The 27,283-nt window shown below is 36.3% G+C and overlaps 2 protein-coding genes and 1 pseudogene across 6 annotated transcripts in view; 1 reads left to right on the plus strand and 2 right to left on the minus strand.

Annotated features, from left to right (window-relative positions):
- LOC127175936 (tripartite motif-containing protein 16-like) overlaps window positions 1-2,199 on the minus strand; it is a 424,611-nt pseudogene extending 422,412 nt beyond the window's left edge.
- Window positions 2,200-4,572: 2,373 nt separating this feature from the next.
- On the minus strand, window positions 4,573-7,078 carry LOC127175902 (tripartite motif-containing protein 16). Its single transcript, XM_051127231.1, has 6 exons — window positions 6,435-7,078; window positions 6,243-6,338; window positions 5,801-6,034; window positions 5,508-5,667; window positions 5,284-5,343; window positions 4,573-5,102 (listed from the first exon to the last, which is right to left on the minus strand). Exons 1-6 carry the CDS (start codon window positions 7,017-7,019, stop codon window positions 4,573-4,575), a joined length of 1,665 nt encoding a protein of 554 aa, XP_050983188.1. The 5' UTR covers window positions 7,020-7,078.
- Window positions 7,079-8,259: 1,181 nt separating this feature from the next.
- The window catches only part of arhgap12a (Rho GTPase activating protein 12a), a 28,612-nt gene continuing 9,588 nt past the window's right edge, over window positions 8,260-27,283 (plus strand). For 4 of the 5 annotated variants that reach the window (XM_051127169.1, XM_051127175.1, XM_051127183.1 and 1 more), the window contains exons 1-4: window positions 8,260-8,414; window positions 13,328-13,977; window positions 26,391-26,648; window positions 27,038-27,169. In XM_051127169.1, coding sequence (XP_050983126.1) covers window positions 13,402-13,977; window positions 26,391-26,648; window positions 27,038-27,169 — 966 coding nt within the window. In that variant the 5' untranslated portion in view covers window positions 8,260-8,414; window positions 13,328-13,401. The remainder of the gene's footprint in view (window positions 8,415-13,327; window positions 13,978-26,390; window positions 26,649-27,037; window positions 27,170-27,283) is intronic. The other variant, XM_051127200.1, reaches the window with a different exon arrangement.

Raw genomic sequence — 27,283 nt, forward strand, 5'->3', positions numbered from 1 at the left:
GATGATTGGGATATAGCTGGGCTGTGTCAGTGTATGTTATCACTCTGTTCCCTTCAGACAGACAAATGTTTTTATTTACTGTGTTTATATCCAGAGTGAACTGATTAGAATCTGAAGGAAATAAACATAATCTGCATTAGGAAATACAAATTTAAATATTAATATACAACAACTGCTGGATATTAGTGTTTTAAACATATCATATCAACATCAATTCAGGTATTAAAAAAATTTTGACTGCATGTTAGTGTTATTCTGATTATTAGAGGGTACTGTAAATCTTGTAGTTTTACATTAAGTGTAAAAAATGTGAGTGTGGGCATGTTTGTATAGTTACTTACATTGTAGAAACTCCTCTTTGGTCTTGGGCTCAGAAATCACAAAGATCTCAATGCATGTTACTATGGAATAATAAATTCCAGTACAGAGACCATAATTGTACATACTGTAATTAGCATATATGTAATTCTATATTAATTTTTTCTCTTTGCATATTTACATTACATTTCATGATGCATTGCTTAATTCTGAGAGTACATGAATGATCCAGTACTTACGTTTACCAGATATCTTTTCTATCTCCTCTCTGCAGAAATGCTCCAGTTTCTCTCTCAGATGAAAAACAGATTTACCAACATCATCAAAAGAGAGACGAGAACTGACAGTGATGCTGGGTGAGTCTGTAGATTCAGGAGGGACAGAGAGAGACTGGAAACTCTACACAGACACAAAGACACAAGACAAACACCAGCTAAAGACACAGAAACATTTGATAGAAACACAATCTCGGTACAATACTGTCCTGTTTGTCAGATCTCTGTTACCTGGAGGAAATGGATGTGATCATCTGTATGTAAAAGCTGCTCCAGCTCAGCGTCTCTTTTCCTCAGATTATCAATCTCCTGCTCCAGTCGCTCCATCTGTTCTTCAGCTCGACTCACTGCAGCCTTTTCCTGATCTCTGATCAGCTGTGTCACCTCAGAGCGGCTTCTCTCAATGGAGCGGATCAGCTCAGTAAAGATCCTCTCACTGTCCTTCACTGCTGCCTGTGCAGAGCGCTGTTAGGACACACAGAGAGAAGCATTAGAATCAGTCCATTCACTCAGATCTTACTGCTACCTCACACAGCCTGTTCCCCACAGCACTGGCTCCTCACTGACTGACTGGAGGAGAGTCATAACTGAGTCTAAAATAGGTTTTCAGCAGCCAGCAGTTTTTCTTCTGTTTGAAACTCACCTTGTGAGACTCTACAGCCTCTTTCAGCTCCTCAAACTCCTTCTGTCTCTCCTGGATTCTCTCCTGGAATTTTCTCTGGGTTTCCTCCAACTGTCTCTGTTGAGAAAATGTGTTGTTCAATATATGTGCTTGTTATCCAATAACTTTTACACTTAAAATATATTTTAGGAGTTTATACCAGGAGTTAGGAGTTTACCTTTTTTTTTTTTTTTTTTTTTTTTTTTTTTTTTTTATTTGTTAATCTTCCAAATCAAAGTCTTAGTGATACAACCCACTTTTTAGATATCATTTAGATATATTTTCAAATTTATTGGAGCTCTAATATCAATTCATACCTGTTTCTCAGTCCTCTCTGCTGCAGCTAATACAGTCTCGTGTTTTTTGTGTTCATCCATTGTACAAGGATAACATATACACTGTTGATCAGTACGACAGAAAATTTCTAGCAGTTTCTCATGTTTAGGGCAGATCATCTCCTGCAGTCGTCCAGTGGCGTATATTAGATTGTGTCTCTTACCTTTGAAGAAAATCTCATGTTGTTCAAGATGATTTTGACAGTAAGAGTTCAGACACACCAGACAGGACTTGATGGCTTTGTTTTTGTCCCCAGTACAGACGTCACACTCCACATCTGCAGATGCAGCGTAACAGTGATCAGGACAAGCAGCTTGTAGTTGTGTCTTCTTGAGTTTCTCCACCACTTCAGCCAGCATGGTGTTTTTACCTAAAACAGGTCTTGGAGTGAAGGTCTGTCTGCACTGAGGGCAGCTGTAGAATCCCTTCTGATCATCCTGATCCCAGCAGCCTGTAATACATCTCATACAGTAACTGTGTCCACAGTTGAGGGTCACTGGATCCTTCAGTAAATCCAGACAGATTGAACAGCTGAACTGATCCTGAGCCACTGAAATACTGGATTCTGCCATTTTAACGCACAAAATAGTAGCTGACAAACAGTGTAGTCTTTAGAAATGGAAGGAGTAAAACCCAAAGAAAGCAGATTCCCACAACAAGAAAAAGCAGGAAGTAAGAGTAAGTTTCACTTTTCACTAAACTAAATGTAGGAGTGGCTAACAGAGAGAAAAGAGAAGTGACTCATTTTAAGCCAGTCTTTTGAACAACATCAGATACACATCCACCTGTAAATTTGTAATGCAAACATTCCTTCCTTTCCTTTTGTGTCAGTGCAATGCTTTGCTGCCATCTTTGGTGCACAAGGTCATCTCCTTTTACAACAGCGTGCTTCTTAATGGCTACGGCTGCTTGTTTAATCTGTTAAATTCTGAATACATTTATGTTCACACAGCCATTGTTTGGGACTGATAAACATATTAAGTAACAGAAGTTGCTATCGCTCATGCAACAGATTACAGTAGCTACTCTAGCAACTGAACAAATAAATGTCGCTGCCCTTTTTTTCACGCGATAACAGTGAATATCATCTGTAAACGTGTGAATGTAAAATAATAAATATTAAAGATGGCAACCTCGATATCACTGGAAAATCTTAGACTGCCTCTTCCAGGAGAAAACCGTAAGATTAGATTAAAAATGCATGTCAGGGAAAGTTATCAGAAGGCCATATTGGTATTTCCTAGTATTGCCATATATTTGCATAAAATGAATGGAAAATGGTACAGTTTTAATGAGAAAACATTACCTAACGAGCCACTGATTTTATATCTTAACTCTCCTTTCTTACAAACATCAGCATGTAAATAGTTATTTCATTCTACTTTAAAAAACACATATTTAATTCAGCTTGTTACCTGCCATTTCTTTGTAATTATTAATGAAATTTACAAGCTGTTTATGAGTAATTTTTTTAAATACACTTACTGTTTTTCAGTGTGCATTTACAGTTCAGGGAACAGAATTTCAGACATGATGAACCATGTATACCAAACACACAGAAAAGTTTATAGTCTATAATAGTTTTTTAGTTGGTTTGCCATCTTCAGTGTCCAGTTCTCCTATATTTTTCACAACATCCATATCATATTTGACAAAGCCAAATGCAATGTGCAAGAAGTACACCACAGTTTGGTGTCTTGTTAAAGTCCCTCAGCTACAGACATCTGAGAAGAGCCGACCTATGATATGTGACTCTGGAAGTCTGTGAAAACTCAGTTTCAGAGGAGCTGGAGACTACAGGGAGATCAGTCTCTTTTAGATTATGCCGGCTGAGCAACTGGATTCAGAGCAGAACAAACATCAGGACAGATCATTATATCCAAATTAACCCTCATTTCCCACTTCTGTCCTACAGATGCTCTTATATGACACTGATTTACCCACTTCACCACTTCACTGAACCTTTAATAGCATCCACACACACTCTCTCTACACAACATCTGCCCCCAATATTCAATAGTCTGAATGATCTGTTGTTCTATTTTCTGTATGTATATCCAGAGTGATGAGAATCTAAAGGAAGTAAGCACATAATCTGCATTATTAAATATGAATTTAAGTATTCAAATTAAACATACTGGACACACAATTTATTATTGTGTCTGAACATGTGTTTGTATAGTGATTTACATTGCCTGGTCTGAAGAGTGAGAAAGATCTCAATGCATGTTACTATGTAATAAAAAAATCCAAGAATAGAGACATTATATTATGTAAATCTATTCCATCCATGTTCATTTCTGTAATTTTTAAATATCCAAATTACATTTTATGACGCATCGCTTAATTCTGAGAGCACATGAATGATCCAATACTTATGTTTAACAGATATCTTCTCCTATCTCTTATCTGCATAAATGCTCCAGTTACTCTCTCAGATCAGACACAGATTTACCAACATCATCAAAAGAGAGGTGAGAACTAACAGTGATGCTGGGTGAGTCTGTAGATTCAGGAGGGACAGAGAGATGCTATTTGTCTCTTCATTCACGTAAATGACTCTCTAAACTGTTACTGTTGAACCCACTGTTGTTTAATAAATGTTTAATATTTTAAGAGAAAGAGGAACATCTAAATACACTCATTGAATATGACTGATGGAAACACAGCCAAATGCCTCTTATGCATTTATTTGTTTTATTTAGATACAAGTAAGTAAATTAAACCACATTACAAGTACTATTTCTACTGTTGGTGTCCTAATGTTAACTAACATAACATTTATCTTTTTATTCAAGTGTATCTTTTTAAACATTAAACTGATTAATCTATGATTTCCACACTTATAAAAATGTCATGTTATTTCACTGACAGGAGTTCAGATAGTATATTGATTTACTGATCTCGTAATAAAAAAAAAGTGAAACTGATTTACCATTGACCTCAAACATGAGTCTCTGTACCATCAATACAGTTAAATTCTTACAGTTTTACTTTTGAAATGTGTGGTCCAAATGTAAAACACACTCCAAACCCAGGATAGAGAGGCTGAGTGAATGTGGTCTGGACTCTGTGAATGAGGGTCATTGTGTCAGAGACGCTGTAGAAGGACAGAGTTCCTGCACCGTGATCCACATACACTCCTATTCTAGAGGAGCTGGAAACCTCAGGGAGTTTAGTCTGTTTGTTACTGTGCCAGAATGAGCAGCTGGTGTCAAAGCAGTACAAACTCCAGGACTGATCATTACAACCAAACTGGCACTCATTTTCCTGTCCCTTTCTGCTGATGCTCTTATATGACACTGATATTTCCACCTCACTATTCCACTCAACTTCCCAGTAACAGCGTCCACACACAATCTCTCTACACAACACCTGTGACCAGTAGTCAAATCTGTCTGGATGATCAGGATATGACTGGACTGTCTGAGTGTATTCAATCACCCTGTTCCCATCAGACAGAGAAACATTTTTATTTACTGTATTTATATCCAGAGTGAACTGATGGGAATCTGAAGGAAAAAACACATAATCTGCATAAGGAAATACGAATTTGAATATTAATATCAATTTGGGTATTAAAAAAGTTTTGACTGCATGTTAGTGTCATTCTGATTATCAGAGGATAAATCTTGTAGTTTTACATTAAGTGTAAAAAAATGCATGTGTGGGCATGTTTGTGTAGTGACTTACATTGTAGAAATTCCTCTCTGGTCTTGGGCTCAGAAATCGAAAAGATCTCAATGCATGTTACTATGGAATAATAAATTCAAGTACAGAGACCATAATTGTACATACTGTAATTTACATATATGAAAATCTATTCTATATTAATTTTTGTTCTCTTTGCATATTTACATTATATTTTCATTATGCATCACTTAATTCGGAGAGTGCAAGAATGATCCAGTACTTACGTTTACCAGATATCTTTTCTATCTCTTCTCTGCAGAAATGATCCAATTTCTCTCTCAGATGAAAAACAGATTTACCAACATCATCAAAAGAGAGACAAGAACTGACAGTGATTCTGGGTGTGTTTGTAGATTTAGGAGGAACAGAGAGAGACTGGAAACTCTACACAGACACAAAGACACAAAAGAAATTCCAGATAAGGACACAGAAACATTTGACAGAAACACAATCACTGTTCCTAAAGAATCTCTTCCCTTCCTAAAGACCACTGTCCTGTTAGTCAAATCTCTGTTACCCGAAGAAAATGGATGTGATTGTCTGCATATGAAAGCTGCTCCAGCTCAGCATCTCTCCTCCTCAGATCTTCAATCTCCTGCTCCAGTCGCTCCAGTTGTTCTTCAGCTCGACTCACTGCAGCTTTTTCCTGATCTCTGATCAGCTGTGTCACCTCAGAGCGGCTTCTCTCAATGGAGCGGATCAGCTCAGTAAAGATCCTCTCACTGTCCTCCACTGCTGCCTGTGCAGAGCGCTGTTAGGACACACAGAGAGAAGCATTAGAATCAGTCTATTCACTCAGATCTTACTGCTACCTCACACAGCCTGTTCCCCACAGTGGACTTCAGTGGGACTGAAAGAGCTCCAGCACTGGCTCCTCACTGACTGACTGGAGGAGAGTCCTAACTGAGTCTGAAACAGCACTTTAGCAGAAAACGGTTGTTCTTCTGCTCAAAACTCACCTTGTGAGACTCTACAGCATCTCTCAGCTCATCAAGCTCCTTCTGTCTCTCCTGGATTCTCTGCTGGTTTTTTCTTTGCATCTCACTCAATTGTTTCTGTGGGAATAAAATATAATCATGAATCTGAATCATGAAAAATACTGTGTGCTAAAAATAAATAATTAGATATGGGATAAATATCAGTTTACCTACCTGTTTCTTAGTTCTCTCTGCTGCAGCTGATACAATATTGTGGTTTTTGTGTTCATCCACCATACACAGCAAACAAACACATTTCTGTTCACTACAACAGAAGACCTCTAGTAGTTTCTCATGTTGAGGGCAGATCATCTCCTGCAGTTGTCCAGTGGCGTCCATTAGATTGTGTCTTTTACCTTTGAAGAAAGTGTCATGTTGTTCGAGATGATTTTGACAGTAGGAGTTCAGACACACCAGACAGGACTTGATGGCTTTGTTTATCTCCCCAGTGCAGACGTCACACTCCACATCTGCAGATGCAGCGTAACAGTGATCAGGACAAGCAGCTTGTAGTTTGGTCTTCTTGAGTTTCTCCAGCACTTCAGCCAGCATGGTGTTTTTACCTAAAACAGGTCTTGGAGTGAAGGTCTGTCTGCACTGAGGGCAGCTGTAGACTCCCTTCTGATCATCCTGATCCCAGCAGTCTGTAATACAGCTCATACAGTAACTGTGTCCACAGGTGAGGGTTACCTTCAGTAAATCCAGACAAACTGAACAGCTGAACTGATCCTGACCCACTGAAATTCTGGATTCTGCCATTTTACAAAAAACAGAGACAGCAGTTCTTCAATAGAAACAGTGAAGCACAATGAAACGTATATGACAAAACATCACTGCCAGACTGAACAGGAAGTAAATACATTAGTATTTTATGACAGTAAATTAGACGTGCTGGATGGTATAAAGTTCAAACAGGAAGAAATTTAAGAGCAACCTTTGCTCTTTCAGATTATTTGTAAGCAGTCTTTGAAGAAGAAGCTCAGTTAATGTACTGATTATAATACAGATTCTCTGTGGAGTTCTCTGATTATAAAAGTTTTAACTATTAATTACAAATATATATTACTGCATAAAATTAAGATTACTCACAAACACCAATGAAGGGATGTTTGTATTGTTTTATTGCATTGTTTTCTGTCTTAATTTATCTTTTGCTCTTTGTATAGTAGCCTACATTATGATATGTGATCCTGGACCACAAAACTAGTCTTAAGTAGCACAGGTATATTTGTAGCAACAGCCAAAAATACACTGTATGGGTCAAAATTATCGATTTTTCTTTTATGCCAAAAAAATGTTCCATTAAGATATTTTATAAATTTTCTACCGCAAATACATGAAAACCTAATTTTTGATTAGTAATATGCATTGCCAGAAACTTCATTTGGACAACTTTAAAGGTGATTTTCTCATTATTTAGATTTTTTTGCACCCTCAGATTCCAGATTTACAAGTAGTCGTATCTCAGCCAAATATTGTCCTATCCTAACAAAGCATTTATTCAGCTTTCAAATGATGAATAAATGTCAATTAAAAAAAAAGTGTGTGTGTGTGAATGTATGAAGTCATTTTCCCTCAAGATCACACAGATGCCTTAGCAGAATAATAGGTATAGTGTATTCCATTATCTATAACATTAACTACCAACGTCTGACAACCAGACAGTGTCCAAATACCTTCTATCTAAATTTGGAACAATATATCTATTGTTTTACAATTTAGAACCTATAATGTTTTCATTTTTTCCCTGAAAATTGTTCTTGTACTGTCTTTTTTAAAAATAGACTTGTTTTGATAATTTGGCATCGAATCCGATTAAATCACCGATTCAAATTATTTTGTAGAGGACTTATTTTTAAATTCCCAGATTCCTTATGATAATTCTTTGAAGTTGTTCAACTATAGCCGCGCGGTGGCGTCATTTTACCGTCATACGGCTCACAATCCAAGTGAAGTTTACAGGCACCGGCCCGTCAGGAGCGGCGGGAGTGCGCTCGTGGGGAAAGTGGGCGCGAGCGTGCCGGAGGAGTTCGCTCGCGCCGCGGCTCAGGAACAAGGAACTAAGACGCTCAACTGCCCCGCAAAACCAGTGAACGTCAAATTCATCATGTTTCTTTTGTCCTAACCCAAGAAACACCTGGAATATCTCGTCAGGTACGTTCAACTGTTGGTAACCTGTGGAAATACATACAATTATAGGTGTTTAATCGGGTTTTACAGATTTTGTAAACGTGTTAGCTGGTTAGCAGGTAGGAATGAGAGCGAACCTGTTTCCTTAGGTCTAACTTACCTCTTCCCAGCGGAAGAAAACCTTGCTACAGACTTTAACGTAAAAACTGAATTTCCTGAGAAAATAACTACATTTGAAAGTTTAATTTGATAGGTTTACCTGTCACACAGGTGAGTTTTAAAGCGCGACCCTTACCTGAGGAAAGAAATTTCACCTCAGATTATTTAAAATCTTCCCTTTAGCGTCATGCTATTTTTGCTGTTTTCTTGGTAATATATTTATTTTGGATTTTGCATCGTCAGTTTATTAGAATATGTTTGACCCGGAAAGCTAATTTCGTGACATTTGACATTGATGTGTCATTGTTTGAAATGTGTTTATGACATACTGATACACATTTGTATCATACGCGGAGATAAAATGACAAGGAAATTACAAATTTTATGTCATATGTGGGGAAATGCTGAATGTCAATAGCAAATTGTGAAACGGTAACGTCAGTTTATATACTACCAGTTTCTGGTAGTCATTCTAATATGCTGATTTTTGTTCAATAAACATTTTTTAAAATTATTATTATCATCAACATTTGAGTACATTTTCAGGATCCTTTGATGAATAGAAAGATCAGTTTTTATCTGAAATAAAGATTTTGTAACATACACTATATACCATTCAAAAGCTTGGAGTCAGTTTATATATTTATTTCTGAATGATAATGTGACTGGAGTAATGATGCTAAAAATTCAGCTTTGAAATCACAGGAATAAATTACATTTTAAAATATATGAGCAGAAGAGACTTATATAAAAAACATTAAAAATATTACTGATCAAAAGCTTTTGATGTAATCAATTTAAATGGCCTTACAAAGTCTAAATCCTGGATTAAAAACTAAATGACAGCACTTTAAACTGTCATGTTGACAAGGAGGGCAGTATGTCTATGTGAGTGATTGTGTTGGAGATATGAGGTTTCTCTCTCTCTCTCTATGTGTGTGTGGGTGTAGCTTCTGTCACATTCTTTGCTCTTACATTATCTTGTTAGGCTTTTTGTGCAATATTTATTTATTCAATTAAATGAAACACTGGCTTTGTTCTCACTGACATTCCTGCCATTCATTAAAAGTTTTCCCATGACGAATAAAAATACCTTGTGAATAAAATTTGGTTAGTATTCTAGTCCAGAAACATCAAAGAAAGCTTTGATCTTTCTCCAGCTTTCCCAAGGTCATGGGAAACTAGGAAAAGTCATGTAGAAATTAACAAAACGTATTTAAAAATTGTTTTCTTATAAAATTCTGTTTAAAGGGGTCATCAGATGCCCATTTTCCACAAGCTGATATGATTCTTTAGGGTCTTAATGAAAAGTCTATAATATACTTTGGTTAAAAATTCTCAATGGTTGTGTAAAACAACACCCTTTTTACCTTGTCAAAATGAGCTCTGCAAAAATCAACCCTTTCTGAGGGGATTGCTCCTTTAAATGCAAATGAGCTCTGCCTGCCCCGCCTCTCTCTTCTCGATGTGGATTGACGAGCCTGTTTACTTTAGCTGTGTTTACCTGCTAAACTTGCTAACTAGCACATTATTAGGAAAGGCGATTGCAAAGATTCAAAGATTAAAAAAAAAAAACCCTTATACTCACTTCTGCTGTAAGTGAAGCTAGATCACGTATGATTCACGCGAACATAGACGGATATATGTAGATCGGGAGGCGCATTCCATTCACAAACAAACGTAATCCACTGCATCTTCAGTGGCTCAGATGTCGGGAGTAAATGACGACCACTATGTCCATTATTACATTCAGCAACACAACACCTCAATTGCTCAGTTGGAGATATTCTTGTCTAACTTACAGCCCTGCTCTGGCATCGAAACAATGGAGGTTGGACTGTGACAGCTGGTCTGAGGTAAGACGCTCATGTCAATCAACTATCGTGGGAGCGGCCTCTGTCAGTGTGACGCCACACCGACGGGCATCTGAGAGTGGCTCGATTTGAAAAAGGGGATATTATTTTTACAGATTAATTAAAAACCACTGCACAGATTTTTATCATTGTAGGGTAGTTGATTGACATAAGCATCTTACCTCAGACCTGCCTTAAATTAGCTGTAACAGTCTGACCTCCATTGTTTCGATGCTGGAGCAGGGATGTAAGTTAGACAAGAATATCGCAATTGACAAATCATTTGTGATCAAGCTTCACCTACAGCAGAAGTGAGTATAAGGGTTTTTTTATGAATCTCTGCAATCACCTTTCCTAATAATGTGCTAGTTAGCAAGTTTTGCGGTTAAACGTGCTAAATGCGGCTAAAGTAAACAGGCTCGTCACTCCACAAACAGAAGAGAGGGGCGAAGCGAGCAGAGCTCATTTGTATTTAAAGGGACAATCCATCAGAATAGGATGATTTTTCAGAGCTCATTTTGATGAGGTAAAAAGGGTGTTGTTTTACACTACCATTGAGAATTTTTAATTTTTATTTTTATTAAGATCCTAAAGAATCATATCAACTTGTGGAAAATGGACATCCGATCACCCCTTTAAAAATCCTTATACAGTAACCATAAATTACTTGAAAGTCTTAAAAAATGTCATGGAAATTGATTGTTTAAAAGATGAAGGAACGTTTTATTTTTTCTTTCTTTTTTGTTGTCTATCTCTTTGTATCCCAAAATCCTTTTCTCAGACACTTCACCACAGGATTTACTGTTTCTGATGTCATCCCTCATTGGATCAGGCTTGTGTTTAGTAAGCCAGTGTTTAGTTGCTGAGTTCAGCTGTCTCTGGTTAAGCAGCATGCCTGCATGGGGTATCAGAGATTTCTTTTGATGTTGTGCTTTAGTTATGTGGACGGAAAGACACCTGCACCTTCACATGTCCACAGAAAGTTTAGCACATTTTACCAATAGACTTTTATCATTGTTTTCTAGACAAAAAATTAGATATATTTTAAAGTTGGCTATTGCCAATGAGCATTTCCTTTAGTATATGACACAAAATGTCTCTGGTGCTGAAGTAAAATCATATGTAAAGTCAGTTGGAGAGTTGGAGAGTTAAATTATACATTAATATGGTATTCAGTAATGTCATGCTTAAGTGCCTACATTAAAAACTTTTGGCCTTGCAGATATGAACAGTACTTTTGACAGATGTTTTGTGCAATATTGTCATGTTTAGCATAGCTGAATGTGTTTGGATGTGTGTTTAAAGGTGTCCTGTAGAAAATCACTAAAAATGCCACTGAATTTGCTTTGTATATTTTTTGTGACCTCATAGTTGTGTCTCAGTCAGGATGAGTTGCTCAAGTCAAAGACATCTAAGTGCTGGTCTTTGCTGTGTGCTGAAGTTCATATACCCTGAAGCAAATTCCTCTTTGTTTCAAAATCCTGGTTTCTCCATAGGGGTGAATATTTTGAGCTACCAGGAAGGAGTTTTTTGCTGCATGTTTTTATTTGTGCAGCTTACACATAATATTGTGTGTTACAATGTTGCTAGATGAGAAGATGCATGTTTATATAGAAAAGCAGTCATTAAAGTAGTTGTTTAGGTGAAAGACATATGTGGGCCATTCTAAAGATTTGGTGCAAACTGCTGTACCAATAAACACATTTAAAAAGCGTTTCAAGTAATCAAATCTTAGATATTTACTAAGATCCTTCTATTATCTATCGAAACAAACAATAATATTTAAAATAATAGTAAGCTTAATATATTTAAAGTCATCATTTATTGGGTGCATTCAGTTGGGAGGTGGCTGTGCCGAACCCTAACATCTAAATTTTAACTTATTTTAAATTGATATCATTTTAAATTTTAAAATTATATTGAAATAATTGTAGGGGTTTTTTTCCATTGTTGTTTTTAAAAGTATCTTTTTGATTCTTTTAAAAAGTTCGAAAAATAATTCATTTTATTTTATGTAAAAAAAAAGAAAAAGTGTCCCGCATTTTCTTGTCACTACCGAAATAGTGTGTTTTAGTTAATTGGCTGAGACACAATTTGCTGATTTTTACTGCACCCCTAAATTCATTAACTAATAACCATGTACTGATTAGCATCTTTGAGCTTGGTTCAAAAGTATTGTCACTGTTGAAACAGTCACTACTGAAAGTCACTACTTTCGGTAGTGACGTCTTTTGGGTGTTATTCCATAAAATTGTCACTACCATGTCATCATTATTATGGGAACACATAATCCCCATATTTGGGGAAAATAAACAAAATTTTAGTATAGTTATGCAATTTTTTTTGGACAAATATTCCAAATCTTTCTGTAAATACAATATGAAATGAAAATTAACTACACAATTGCTAGAAATGTGTGCCTTGAATATTATACAATTTGCATGCATACAATTAATTTTATTTTTTATTTTTTTTAAAAAAATACACATTTTCTTTAAAGATGTTTCCAACTCTTACTTTGAACCAGTTCTGTAGAATGGCCCATATGTAAATGGCCCCCAATGTATGGGCCAAAATATTGAAGTCTAATTGTTTGTTTGTTTGTTTACATCATTTGATTATTAGCTTTTCTGTGTTATTGGCCAGAATTTTTTGTCAATTTTTTTGTGTTTTATTTGGTAATTATATTTTTATTTTTTTATTTATTTGTTTATTTCTTAGTTTTGTTTTCCATTCTGTAAGTCTATTGTATTATCAATTAATTTAACATAACCAGTTCTTTAATGACATCACATTACAGGAAGTGACAGTATACATTTTATTTTTTATTATCTCAAACAGGAAACCAAATTTCACACACTGATACAGACATCAGTCGTCAATGCATTTTTGCTAAATTGTCTTCCGTCTCTCTTTCTCCTTTAGCTGATTCCATATCAACCCAACACACCTCACTATGCTCCTGTCCTCATGCTATTGACCTTTGACCTCTGACAGGGATGGCGGACCGCTCGGTGGCTCCGGGTCAGACGTTCATAGAGGTGGAATACGACTATGAGTACAAATCCAAAGACCGTATAATCACCATTAAACAGGGGGAAAAATACCTGCTTGTGAAGAAGACCAATGAAGACTGGTGGCAGGTGCGCAAAGACGAGGCCACTAAACCCTTCTACGTCCCAGCACAGTATGTGCGGGAGGTGCGACGGGCTCTCATGCCCCCTCCTAAACCCCTCAGTGCAGCAGGCCGAGGGGGGACCGGACCCATTCGACCGTCTGGCCTGGACATTCCGCAGCAAGATGACAACAAAAAGAGCCCATGTCCCTCACCCTGCGGCCCTGCTTTACTGCCACCCAGGGATGACAGAGGCAGCCCGGGCAGCCCGACTGCACTCCTCCCCCCCACACAAACGAACACTTCACCTTGCACACTTCCACGTTCCAGAGCCGAGTCCCCAACTTGCAAAGAAGAGATTCATGAAGAGTTTGCTGGAGAAGGAGGCTGCTCGGATAAAAACCGAAATGATTCAGAATCCGGGGATGATCTCAGCAGCGGTTCAACTGATAACCTACAGGTGAGAATCACTTTTATACCCACTCATTAAAAGTGAAATTATTCAGTTTCTGAAGTGTCACCTAGCAGAATTACAAACATAAAGCTTGTGTGCAACTTGTGTTACGGTCAACACGCCCTTTCGCGCCTCACGACATCTTGCTATTTTATCTGGGGCCTGACAGTAAAGTACTAACGTGCGGCAAAACTTGACTTTAAAGGGGACCCATGATATTAAAGGAGAAGTCCACTTTCAAAACAAAGATTGACATATAATGTACTCGCCTTCTTGTCATCCAAGATGTTCATGTCTTTCTTTCGTCAGTCGTAAAGAAATTGTTTTTTGAGGAAAACAATTCTGCATTGTTCTCCATATAATGGACTGGTATGGTGCCCCGATTTTGAACTTCCAAAAGGCAGTTTAAATGTGGCTTCAAACGATCCCAAATGAGGTTGTAAACAATCCCAGTCGAGTCTTATCTAGCAAAACAATCGGTTATTTTCATAAAAAAAGATACAATTTAAATATTTTTCATCTCAAATGCTCGTCTTGCCTTTCTCTCCCTGAACTCTGTGTATTCTTACTCAAGACACTTAGGGTATGTCGAAAAACTTAAATCGTATTTTCTCCCTCAACTTCAAAAATCATCCTACGTCGCTGCAGAAGTTCCGACCCAGGCTTTGCAAAGTGAACATGCAAAGAAGATCAAACAACCTTAACAAAAAAGGTAAAACAGCGATATAGGACGATTTTGAAGTTGTGGGAGAACATGAGATGGGAGTTTTTTGACATTCCCTAACTGTCATGAACTGGAACAGAAACAGTCCAGGCAGAGTAACGAGCGTTTGGCATTAAAAAGTATATAAATTGTATTTTTTTTTAATGAAAATAACCGATTGTTTTGCTAGATAAGACCTTTCTTTCTTGGCTGGGATCGTTTGAAGCCATATTTAAACTGCATTTTGGAAGTTCAAAATCGGGGGACCATATCAGTCCATTATATAAGAAAGAGTTTCTCTGTGTGAAAAACAAGTTTTTTTTTAACGTAGATATTTCATGAGTTTACTGCTACATATTTTGGTAAGAGACATCAGTTGTGTTATATTAAGCCATACATGTCTTAATACCTGGGGTTCCCTTTAACTTAACCATTGAGAGAAAGCTCTGCAAGTTCAGTGTCTCAATTAAAAGCCAAATACTCTATCAAATTCTTCCATCACGTGTCTGACTCTGTGTAGTCTTTAGATTTTTGCTTGCATTTCTGCAACCAAATCGACATTTATTTTCCCATGTATTGCATTAGCTATGTTGCCACGCTGGCTAAACACTGTCTGGCTCAGCCTGCTACAGTAGACACGCCCCAATCTCTCGCTATTGGTTGATCTGAAAAGTGATTGATGGATCTTAGTAGGCCACTCTAAATGTTTTAATGTTGCCTGGGAGGCTCAGTGTTTACACTCTTAGGAGAAATAAAATCCATGAATGGCATATTTATAGTAGTCAGTGAATGATAAACTGAGTGAAAAGAATGTGTTTTGACCTAAAAAAATCATACAAATTTAGATGAGGTTAATTGACAAATTTTCTGGTGCTTTAAAAGAGATTTAAGAAAATTTGACACACTTAAGATCTGTTTGAAATACAAACACCATGCATTTATGTATGGCACTGTTTTGGACTCTTGTTTCGCTATAGTTACCCATCTGTTTTTTTTTTTTTTTTTTTTTGTCATTCACTCTCGTTTCCTTCTCTCTTTCTTTCTCTCTCTCACAGTCACACTCCCTCCTTTCCCTGAAGCTCTTATTTTCGTCATCTCCTCCCAGTGTTTTTCTGTTGTTTTCTTCTGCTGTGTCATCACAGCATTTCTGCTAAACAGCAAATATTTGCTGTTGTGTCATCATGGCATGTGTAGGATGGCGTGAATGCTTTGTTTTGAATGCTCACTCACACAGATACACTATCGTTCAAAAAACTTTTAATCGACAAGGGTGTGTTCAAATGATTAAAAAGTGACAGTAAAGACATTTCTAATAAATGCTGCACTTTCAAACATTATATTCATCAGAGAATCCCGAAAAAAAATATCTCAAGGTTTTCCAAAAAAATATTAAGCAGCAAAACTGTTTTCAGCATTGATAATAATAAATGTTTCTTAAGCAGCAAATCAGCATATTAGAATAATTTCTGAAGAATCATTGACACTGAATACTGGAGTAATGATGCTGAAAATTTAGCTTCGCATCACAGGAATAAATTACTTTTAAAAATATATTTAAAAAGCAAGGAGTTGTTTTAAATGGTAAAACTATTTCACAATATGACTTATTGCATTTTTTATTAATTAAGTGCAGCCCTAGTGAGCATAAGAGATGTATTTGAAAAACATTAAAATGTTACCAATCCCAAACCTTTAAACAGTGGTGTAGGTTTGCTGCGTATGTACACTACCAGTCAAAAGTTATTTATTTATAACAGTAAGATTTTTAATGTTTTTGAAAGTCTTCTCTGCTCGCCAAGCCTGCATTTATTTGATCCAAAGTACAGCAAAAAATGTAAAATTTTGAAATATTTGTGCTATTTTAAATAAGTACTTTCTATTTGAGTGTATTTTAAAATCTAATTTATTTCAGTAGAATATTTTCAGGTTTCTTTGCTAAATAGAATCTAATATAGGAATGTTTTGTAGCATTATAAATGTTTTGTATAGTGCATAATGTTACAAAAGATTTTTATTTCAGATAAATGCTGATCTTTGGATCTTTCTATTCATCAAAGAATCCTAAAAAAAATGTACTCAACTGTTTTAAATATTGATGGTAAAAATAATAAAAATGTTTCTTGAACAGCAAATCAGCATATTAGAATGATTTCTGAAGGATCATGCAACACTAAAGACTGGAGTAATGATTCTAAAAATTTAGCTTTGATCACAGGAATAAATTACATTTTAAAATATGTTCAAATAGAAAGCAGTTATTTTAAATGGCGAAAATATTTCACAATATTACTGCTTTTGCTGCATTTTGGATTAAATAATTGCAGCCTCGGTGAGCAGGAGAGACTTTAAAAAAAAAATAAACATTAAAAATCATATTGTCCAAAACCATTTAACTGGTATTGTACCTCATCTTAACTTGTTTGGGATTTGTCCCCCTCTGTTCTTACCTGTTTTTTTTTTTTTTTTGTAAATGTAATGTAAAAATCATAGGTGATAGATGATTAAATATATCTTCTGTGGTATAAATGGTATAGCAAAATCTCTCAACCAATTCAAATTTCACATTTTAAGTCACACTGTAAATATTGTCTAAATGCCAACCTGTTTCCATCCCCTCATGATTGGCTGCCTGTAAACATCAAAAGTCCTCAAACCAAAATAAGGGTCTTGGCATCACCATTTCATTTGACTTCAGTGTGCCATAGGTAAAGATTCTTTGAAACTGAGCAAGGCGTGTTCTGTTTGTGCAAATGTGTCTGTTAATGTTTGTGACCAAAGGTCACCTGCAGGAACGTGGAGGACATACTAGTACATCTCACCCTCCTGAGAGAGAGAGAGAGACTGAAAACTCTTAGTTTGTAGTTCCTTCCATCATCTGTGTGTGTGAACAGAAGGATTGTCTTTACGTTCATATGAAGATTTGCTTAATCTCTCTGAGAACAGAGGGAGAGCAGGAGAGAGTTCGGATCGGGATGTTCAGCATGACATGACAGTGTTAGATGGGAGGGGGTGCAGAGAGAGTTGCTCTGTGTTTGTGTGCATGTATTAGTGCTTTGCACTGGCTCTAGCATCCTGCATCCAGCGCAGTTCAGAGTTGCTTGCTGCTGCATCTCCCGTTATAGGATATTCTGCACTGAGCAGCACTGCGGAGACACCATGTACCCAGAGGAGCCGGTAAGAATAGGACACGCACACATGTCTCCATTTACACCATGCATGGTAGTGTACAAATACACTTACACACACAATTTCTGCATTTGCCACAACTATGCTTCTTTCTTTTCTTCCTTACGCATAGATTTAAAGGGATAGTCTACCCAAACATCATGATTCTGTTGTTGTTTACTCACCCTTGTGTGTTTTTGGACCTGTATGACTTTGATTCTAATGAGGAGGATATTTTGAAAAATGTGTATTTTCTTTCCAAACAGTGAAAGTATATAGAGTCCAGTGTCAGATTGTATTTCAAAATCTCTTCTTTTGTGTTCCACTGAAGAAGAAAGTTGTAGAGTTGTCATGTTTGGTGAACTATCCCTTTAATTATTAGCACACAGACAACTTATGTTTATGATGGACTTCTACATAGTCATGCAAATACAGTTAAGCTTGCATGTGCAACACAAACGATCACAGTGCTGGAACATGGTGTACTTGTATTATTGTCTTGAGTTCCTGTGACATGCTGATGTGACCAGGATGTGCATTGCTGTATTACATAAGCTCTGCTACATAACAGTTCAGTGGACAGCTGGCCTGAGAAACCCACACACACAGCATCAAAAATACACACAATTTAAGAAAGCATGCACTCAACATAAAAATCTCTGCACAAATAAGCTAAAACGCACAGCTTTTCCAAGCTTTGGTACTCGCTTGTGTTTTGTCCTTGCTTTTTTACGCAACTATAATGATGTGATTGTAAAAAACGGTCTGATTTCTGATTCCTCTGCCCTGATGCAGATGAAACGCATAAACTGTTTTAATCTGTTTGCTCTGTCGACCGACTCTCAGTGTTTTACTGCTCCATGGGCCTATTGCTTTGTAGCTTACATAATACTGTAATGCTAATACTGTACGCTAGCTACTGGTAATACACTTCACTGTAAGCACGGATCATTGTCACTGCTGCAGCAGCTTTGTTTAACCTTGTTGTGAAAGTTTGGTTTAAAGTAATTGTCCCCTGACATGAGTGTACAAATAGACAGCATTCTAATGCTAATTCGTATTCTCCTTTTAGAAGGCTGCTGTGAGCTCAAGGTTTAACCTGCCTTAGGAATTGTGTATCTCTGCACAGGGATGATTTTGTGTACTGAAACATTGTGACACAGATGAGTGGAGTCAGTGGTTGATTTGCATGCTGAGTTTCTGATAACTGGTGTTTTATCAGTTTTGAGATGGGATTTTTGCAGTGTCAGACACAGATTTGATCTCAGCTGATGCATTGCAGAAAAAATGGCAAGAACTTGATTGACTGGCTCTATGCAGTTTCAAAGAGTCTTGGTGCACAGGTTTTTATTGGTCTGACGTTTTTTTTTAATACATACTTAAAACAGTAATATTGTGAAATATTTTTTAAAAATATATTTTAAAATAACAGTTAAAATGTAATTTGTTTATTTATTGTAATGGTAAAGCTGAATTTTCAGCAGACATTACTCCAGTCTTCACTGTCACTTGATTTTTCAGAAATAATTCTATTATGCTGATTTGTTAAACAAGAAACATGTTTTTTTTTTTTTTTTTTTTTTTTTTTTTTTTTATTAATGATGAAAACAGTTAAGCTGCTTAATATGTGACCCTGGACCACAAAACCAGTCATAAGGGTATTTTTTTTAAATTATACATTATCTGAAAGCTGAATAAACAAGCTTTCTATTGATGTATGGTTTGTTAGGATAGGACAATAGGCCAAGAGACAACTATTTGAAAATCTGGAGTTGAGTATTTTTAATTAAGTTTTTTAATAAAAAATTATTATTATTTTTTTTAAAATTTTATATTTATATATATATATATATATACACACATACATATATATATATATATATATATATATATATATATATATATATATATATATATATATAAAATAAATTTTTTTTCCTTCTTACAAAGTTAATTATTCAAAAAAAAAATTTTCCTGTCTTTTTTGATTAGTTTATGCATACTGATTAAAAGTATTTGTTTTTTAAGTGTTATTTGAGGATAAGTAGCAACATTTATACCATACCATTGCTAATTTGATTGTATTATTGAAATGTAAGTCTAGCAACTAGTTTTTGAGATTCTGTATTTTCCCATTGAATTAGATATGAGCTGTACTTGCATGGCAAAAGGGTGTGTTTTATGATGTCATCAAGTATTTGTACATCTTGCCCAATTTTTTTTTTTTTTTACGTGGTGCACCCTGGGCTATATTTTCAGTACGTTCTCTCTCTCATTTTAACCTGACCTAGAAGTGACAGTACTTGTGCTCATGTTCAGAGCAAACTTGCATACTCAAGTACTGGTTAAGTTCAAAGGTCACTTTCTTGTTCTCTGAGTGCTGGTTAGCTTCAAGGGTCACTCTAAGGAGGATTGCACAGCGTAATCGATGTCCCATCATTCTTAGCACAGAGGACACACACACATGCAGGATTACTCTTCATAAGGCGAGGAGCTTTCTAGGGTTGGTCAGTAGTAAATGAGTGGATTATCGTTTAGTCGTGAAGTGTGTGTGGTCTATAAATGATAACAGTGTGTTTATTTATATATATGAAACTCAGAAGAAAACTTTTGTTTGTTTGTAACCCAGAGAGGGTTTATCTAACAGAACGAGAGGAGCAACTCAAGACGTTATTAGATTAATAGATTATGTCTTCACCTCCTGCTGATGCATGCTGGGGTGCTTTGGTTTGCACTATGAATAAAGGGGATTTAGACTTTGGTTTACTGTATTTTGAGGGTGTTATTCAAATGCTTTTCTTCTATCCTTCCTCTCACGCTCATTCTTTTTCTCTCTCCATTATAATCGCTTTTTCTTCTTTTGAACATCTCTTTTTTTCATTCCCTCAGTCTTCTGTGTTTTGCGTGTGTGGCTATGAGAGACCGGCGCAGAGACACACACATCTGTGTCTTTAGGGCATGTTGGCACACAGTGTTCTGCTGATTTGAGGTGTGAAGTCTCCTCATGTCAGAAACAGCCGTGGAGTGGAATAAGGGGGAAATGATGTCAGTGTGAAGCTTAAAGATTGGAAGATAAGATTTATTCTCTTTTATATGTTCATTTCTACCAGGGTTTTTTTATTATTAAACTCTCGCCCTTTTTGTCAATCACTATGTATGTGATATATTATGTATTTTTCTGTTTGTACTAATTAAATTGTTTTGATTCTTCAGGTTAGCTGCAGATGTTTTAGTGGTACAAATGTACAAATATTTGTAATAGCAATAAGAATTAGAATAGGGTTAGAAAGCCTAAGTGAGGGGGTTACAGAGGTTATAAAAAGAGAAATGGGGAATTTCTCCCTTATATAGAGAAAGAAAAAGAAATGGGGGATACGAGATGTAGATAGAGGTAAAAAGAAGAACAAAAAGAGGTAACTTTGCTCTCTTCTGGTTTCAAGGGATTCTGTTCTGACATGCTGCGACTTCACATATGCTTCCTCATTCCTGCAATCTTCCACTCGCGCACACTCGCATACACATAAAGGTGCATATTTGTGCTGGGTAGATGTCTTTCTGTAGTCAACACAGCACAATTCACTGATGTATCCTCTTCTGTTTTGTTTTAGATTAGAAGTAAATCATAAAATGTTCACTTAAAGCTACTAAGTCTAAAAAATTGAATTATTCCAGAGTTTGCAGTAAGAATTTAATGTGTAAAGATGGAGCCAGAAAATACTACAAAGATAATACATGTGATTTCTTTGCTGTTGCATGTAAAATCAAACCTGCCTTTCCTTTTTTTTTTTTTTTTTTTTTCTTCAATAAATGATCAAATATGTGCATCACAATGGTGACTCCACCTTCACATTGATGAAACTTCAGCCAGACAAAGCACAGATCAGCTGTTTAACAGGGGTGGAAAATCAGCAAATCAGTGGTGGGCAAATTTTAGGAAGGCATAATCAAATGTTTAAGTAATATAAGACCCATTGATTGGCATGAGAGGTGGGATGTTTGACATGTCATCTGAAGGCCTAGTCCCTGCCCTTAATCTTGAGGATCCACACACATGCAGGGTCAGTATTGCGCCACCTGCTGGCTCTATCTACATGTTTCTCAACATGACTAATATCTAATAGTGTTTTGAATTTGAATTGTGTTTTGAAATGAAATTTGGCATGATTTCACTTGCTCAACAAAGAATCCTCTGTAGTAAATGGGTGCTGTCAGAATGAGAGTTAAAACAGCTGATATACATCACAATAATCCACATTACTCCATTTAATCAGTTATGAAATCAAAAGCTTGGATCTGTGCATATTTCTCTCCTGATTCAGATAGCAGATAGGAGAAAGCAATATTATGGATACAGGACTAACTATTACTAAATAACTATTTCTTTAAAGTTTAAACAACAGTTTGGTTCTCTCCTGATATATTATTCTTTGTTTTTGCAATCATTTGTGTTCATACGTTGCTTGTTTTGTTTGGGTTTCTATTGTTGTCATTGTTATATTGTTATTTTTTGTCTCCTGATTGTTATACAGCTTTACTGGTGAGTTTCCGTTGTGGAAACTAGTTTTTTTGCTGCAGGCTCCTTATGTATCACTCATTTGGACTCAAACACATTCAGTGGTTTGTTTCCACAAACAAGAACATTATTTGTTCACATTTTGTCCTTTTAAAAATGTTTTCTCTGCCTCAGGCACATGAGAAATGGCTAGCAGTATCAGCATGAGTCCTCAGATGTGTGGCATTGTTAGCATTCATTATTACTTGAATGTTTTTTTTTTTGTTTTTTTTTGTAGTTATGAAACTGTTACTTCTTATATTAGCTTACATACACACTTGATTATTCATAAAAACAGCAAGGATACTGCGTTAACATTTTAATAATTTATTGATAAACTAGCGCTTTCTTTGTTTTCGTTTTAAGATATGAAGTCAGTGGTACTGATTCGTCATCTCCGCAGCAGTGATGCGCCTCTATACACGCTTCATATGGATTACATAATCTGAGAATGTTTGTTTTCTATTTGAATTGGTTCATTTGAAAGCAGACATTTCACTCCTATAGATATATTTTTCATGTCTGTAAGGCCTCTACATGGAGTTTTGTGCTCAAGTTCACAGAGATGGCAGAAAGCGCATCCTGTTTGCTTTCATTATTTTACAAAAGCATTTCATTGTTATGAAGTCTTTACAGATTCAAAAGATGTATTACTTTTATCTGTATGACCAAAAATGATGGAGCAAGTGACTGCATCAGTGCCTCCATCTGTCATTCAGCTTCCTCACTCCGCATGACCCTTGAATAGTAAACAATTAACATTAGATTGAGCGGCCGTGTAAGGTTGCTACTATGTACATATTTTAGATGATAAGTCATATTTGAGGTCGAGGAATAATAGGTGAACGTTTAGATGTTCTGCACAGTGTACTATATTACCACATAGACCAGCCGTTAAAGGAAAAAGTCCACTTCCAGAACAACAATTTAGAGATAATGTACACGCCCCCCTTGTCATCCAAGATATTCATGTCTTTCTTCAGTTGTAGAGAAATTGTGTTTTTTGAGGAAAACATTTCAGGATTTTTTTCCATATAATGGACTGATATGGTGCCCTGAGTTTGAACTTCCAAAATGCAGTGTAAATGCGGCTTCAAATGATCCCAAATGCGGTTGTAAATGATCCCAGCCGAGGAAGAAGGGTCTTATCTATTGAAATGATCAGGTATTTTCATCAAAAAAATACAATTTAAATACTTTTTAATCTCAAATGCTCATCTTGTCTTGGTCTCTGCAGCGATGTAGAATGATTTTGAAATGATTTTTGAAGTTGAGGGAGAAAATATGATGAGTTTTTCGACATACCCTAGCTGAATACACAGAGTTCACGGAGAGCAAGACAAGATGAGCGTTTGAGATTTAAAAGTATATAAATTGTATTATTTTTAGGAAAATAACCGATTGTTTAGCTAGATAAGACCCTTCTTCCTTGGCTGGGATTGTTTATAACTGCATTTGGGATCGTTTGAAGCCACATTTAAACTGCATTTTGGAAGTTCAAACTCTGGGCACCATACCAGTCCATTATATGGAGAAAAATGCTAAAAATGTTTCCCTCAAAAAACAATTTCTTTACGACTGAAGAAAGAAAGACATGAACATCTTGGATGACAAGGGTGTGAGTACATTATCTGTAAGTTGTTGTTCTGAAAGTGGACTTCTCCTTTAATGATCTATCTGTCATGAACTGTGTGACTTCACTGCTTCCTGTTGATTTATATTTCTTTCTTTTTTTTTCCTGCGACTAATAAAATTTTGGTCGATCAAGCTTGTTCTCGTCGGTTAGTCTACTATTAGGGAGCAGCCCTAGTGCACATTAGTATTAATTAAAGAGCCACAGATAATTAAAACAGGGATGTTGTGGTGTCATCCTGGTCAGTACGTCATCACCGCTATGAGCCTGTTGTGAGCAGCCTGAAATTAGTGTTTGTGATTGTTTACTGTTGCACGCACACTATACATGACTTTCTCTTTGACACAAACTGCCGTTAATTTAATTTACATTCCTGAATTTGGGGATATCAGGTGTAGGTTCTCCATGTTTCTACCTCTCTCGTTGACCTTAAAAGTCTGAGTTTGATCACACCATTAGCTTGTGTTTGTGCGCTTTAGCCTGAATCTCTAATCTGCTGACAGTATCCTCTGTGGCTTAAACTGTTAAGTGCCATCCAGGTTCATCATGCACACATTCATGTGAGCTCATTACCTTGTTTCCGACCGTGCAGTGATGCATGCTGGGATTCTTTGGCTTTGGAAGCTAGGACTAGACTGGATCACTTCACATGCATTATAATTTGATAAAAATAGAGAACTTCTCTCTCACACATTTACTCTAATGTGCTTAGTCATCATTGAATTACCCATGAAGCTGTTGTGTAACAATTTTGTTTGAATGACAAGCCCTAGAGTTCACTGTTTGGACGCAATCGAAGGACCAGAGGTTTCTCATTTTATTTAGTGTTTTATGCTGTATGGTGTTCCTCATTATTCCTAAGATTATTTTGTTTTAATGCCTTTAATCTAATCTTGTCGAGAGGCCTGCTTGTAAAGTAAGCGTGAGTTCAGGTGTGTGTTGTAAGGGTCTGGAATGTGGTTGTGCAGGTTCTTCTATAAGTAAGTTTCAGGTATGAAGTCTCGCTCGCTCTCTCTCTAATCTGTCCTCTCTGTTTCCCTGTCTGACTGTGACTCTCTCTATTGTTCTAGGCTCATAATGTCCCTTTTGACGAAGATACTGTTCTAATCAGTTCCTGTAAGCAGTAGGGATGCATCAAAAGTTTGGCTGCCACAGATGCCATAAAACAACATTTTCGGTTTTCGTTCAAACGAGAAAATATGTCAAAAATCTGGAAAAACTGAAACTTTAACAGGTTGGAAATCAACTTTGACATGGAGAAAAATCAGTGTGCACGTGATATATCTTGTGTAATACATGTATTATAGAAGTGTGTGACATGCAGTTTTGTATGTCTGAATCTGTAAGCAGTAGAATAATGTTTTTAAACATTATTAATGTTAAAGTCTCTTCTGCTCACCAACCGCGCATTTATTTGATACAAAGTACAGCAAAAACAGTAAAATTCTGAAATATTTGTACTATTTAAAGTAACTGTTTGAATATATAAATGATATAAATGATGATAAATTTGATACTTTTATTTAGCAGAATGCTTTAAATTTATCAAAAGTAATGATAAAACATTTATAGTGTTTATAAAATATTTTCATTTCAGATAAATGCTGTTCTTCTGAACTTTCTATTCATCAAAGAAACCTGAAAAATTCTACTCAGCTGTTTTCATCATAATAAAAAATGTTTCTTGAGCAGTAGATCATAATATTAGAAGACTTCTGAAGGATCATGTAACTGGAGTAATGATGCTAAAAGTTCAGCTTTAAAATCACAGGAATAAATTACATTTTAAAATATATTCAAATAGAAATAGATATTTTAAATAGTAAAAATATTTCAAAATGTTATAGTTTTTGCAGTACTTTGGATCAAATGAATGCAGACGATGAGCAGACATGTCTTTAAAAAACATTAAAAATCTTACTGTTCAAAAACTTTTGACTGGTAGTGTGTGTCATACTGCACTACTAAAAGGTGGAATAATTAAGTAAATGTGGCCAGATGCAAATGTTTTACAGCCTAATATAATTTTATTTATATTATTTTTCAAAACAACATTGCTAGGTTCTCTGATTAAACCGCCAACCGTTGTTTTTTATTTTTATTTTTATTTGCTCCTTATTCCCGATCAGGTAAAATCCTGGTTAAAAACTCTTCCTCAGCACACAAAACCCTTGTGTTGTTGCACTGCATTAAATTTGTATAGTAACCCATAGTATTAGATATTTTTGAAAACTTTAAAATTACCCTGTACTTGTAAAAATAACATGGCACATGTAAACCTTTCATGATTTCAGTTGTACTTCGATTGTCTGTGGTATTAAACATCAAACATTTCTAATGAGGATTTTCTCTCTCTTCTAATGCAGACTTTAGGTTCAGGGCAGGGCAGGCCTGACTCTCCTGTCTACACAAACCTGCAGGAGCTGAAGATCTCTCAGTCCTCCACCCCTCCATTGCCATCTTCCTCTCCACTCCACACCAATGGCGAGTGGGAAACTCACAAAGACCACAATGGCAGACACTTCTACTACAACCGCAACACGCAGGAGAGGACCTGGAAACCCCCACGGGCACGGGACAGCCTCAACAGGAAAGAGGAAAAACAAGACATGACTGACACTGAGGTACACACACAACAGATTAGACACAACACAACAAACGGTGATGCATGCACGCACAAACAAACGCACGTGTATTGTCATGCTTATATGTCAAATGTGGCTTACAATGGGGAAGAACAACTTCGTAAGGGACAAAATATCAATTGTGGTTGTGGGGAATGCATGGTTGGATAGCTAAACTCTTTCTCAACCTGAGCTGTGTATTTATATGCATGCAAAGCATTCTGGGTAATTGATTTTTCCAGGTGAAGGGCTATTTGTGACTGACTGGTGGTTTATTTCTCATCTCTCTCTCGTTTTCCTTGACTGCCTCTCTGAATTAACTCTTTTACTTTGTTTCTCTCTGTATTTCTTTCTTCTTGTCTTGCTTTTGGGTGATTGGCTGGGTGAAGGTTCTTTCGTCTGAGGAAAACTGTCTGAGCAGCCAATCAGACAGCCAGTATGGTTCGCCCCCTAGAGGCTGGTCTGAGGAAATGGATGAGCATGGACACACTCTCTATGTATCTGACTATACTAATGAGAAGGTACAAAATCAAACTCAGTGTGTTACTGCATGGTTGACAATTTTTGTCTTACTAATCTCACAAATGGAGAAAGTACTAACTTTTTTCATCAACAACAGGCTTGTTTACTGTTTT

This window comes from Labeo rohita, chromosome 2 (genome assembly GCF_022985175.1).
Source record: "Labeo rohita strain BAU-BD-2019 chromosome 2, IGBB_LRoh.1.0, whole genome shotgun sequence".
In the NCBI taxonomy this organism is placed as follows: Eukaryota; Metazoa; Chordata; class Actinopteri; order Cypriniformes; family Cyprinidae; genus Labeo; species Labeo rohita.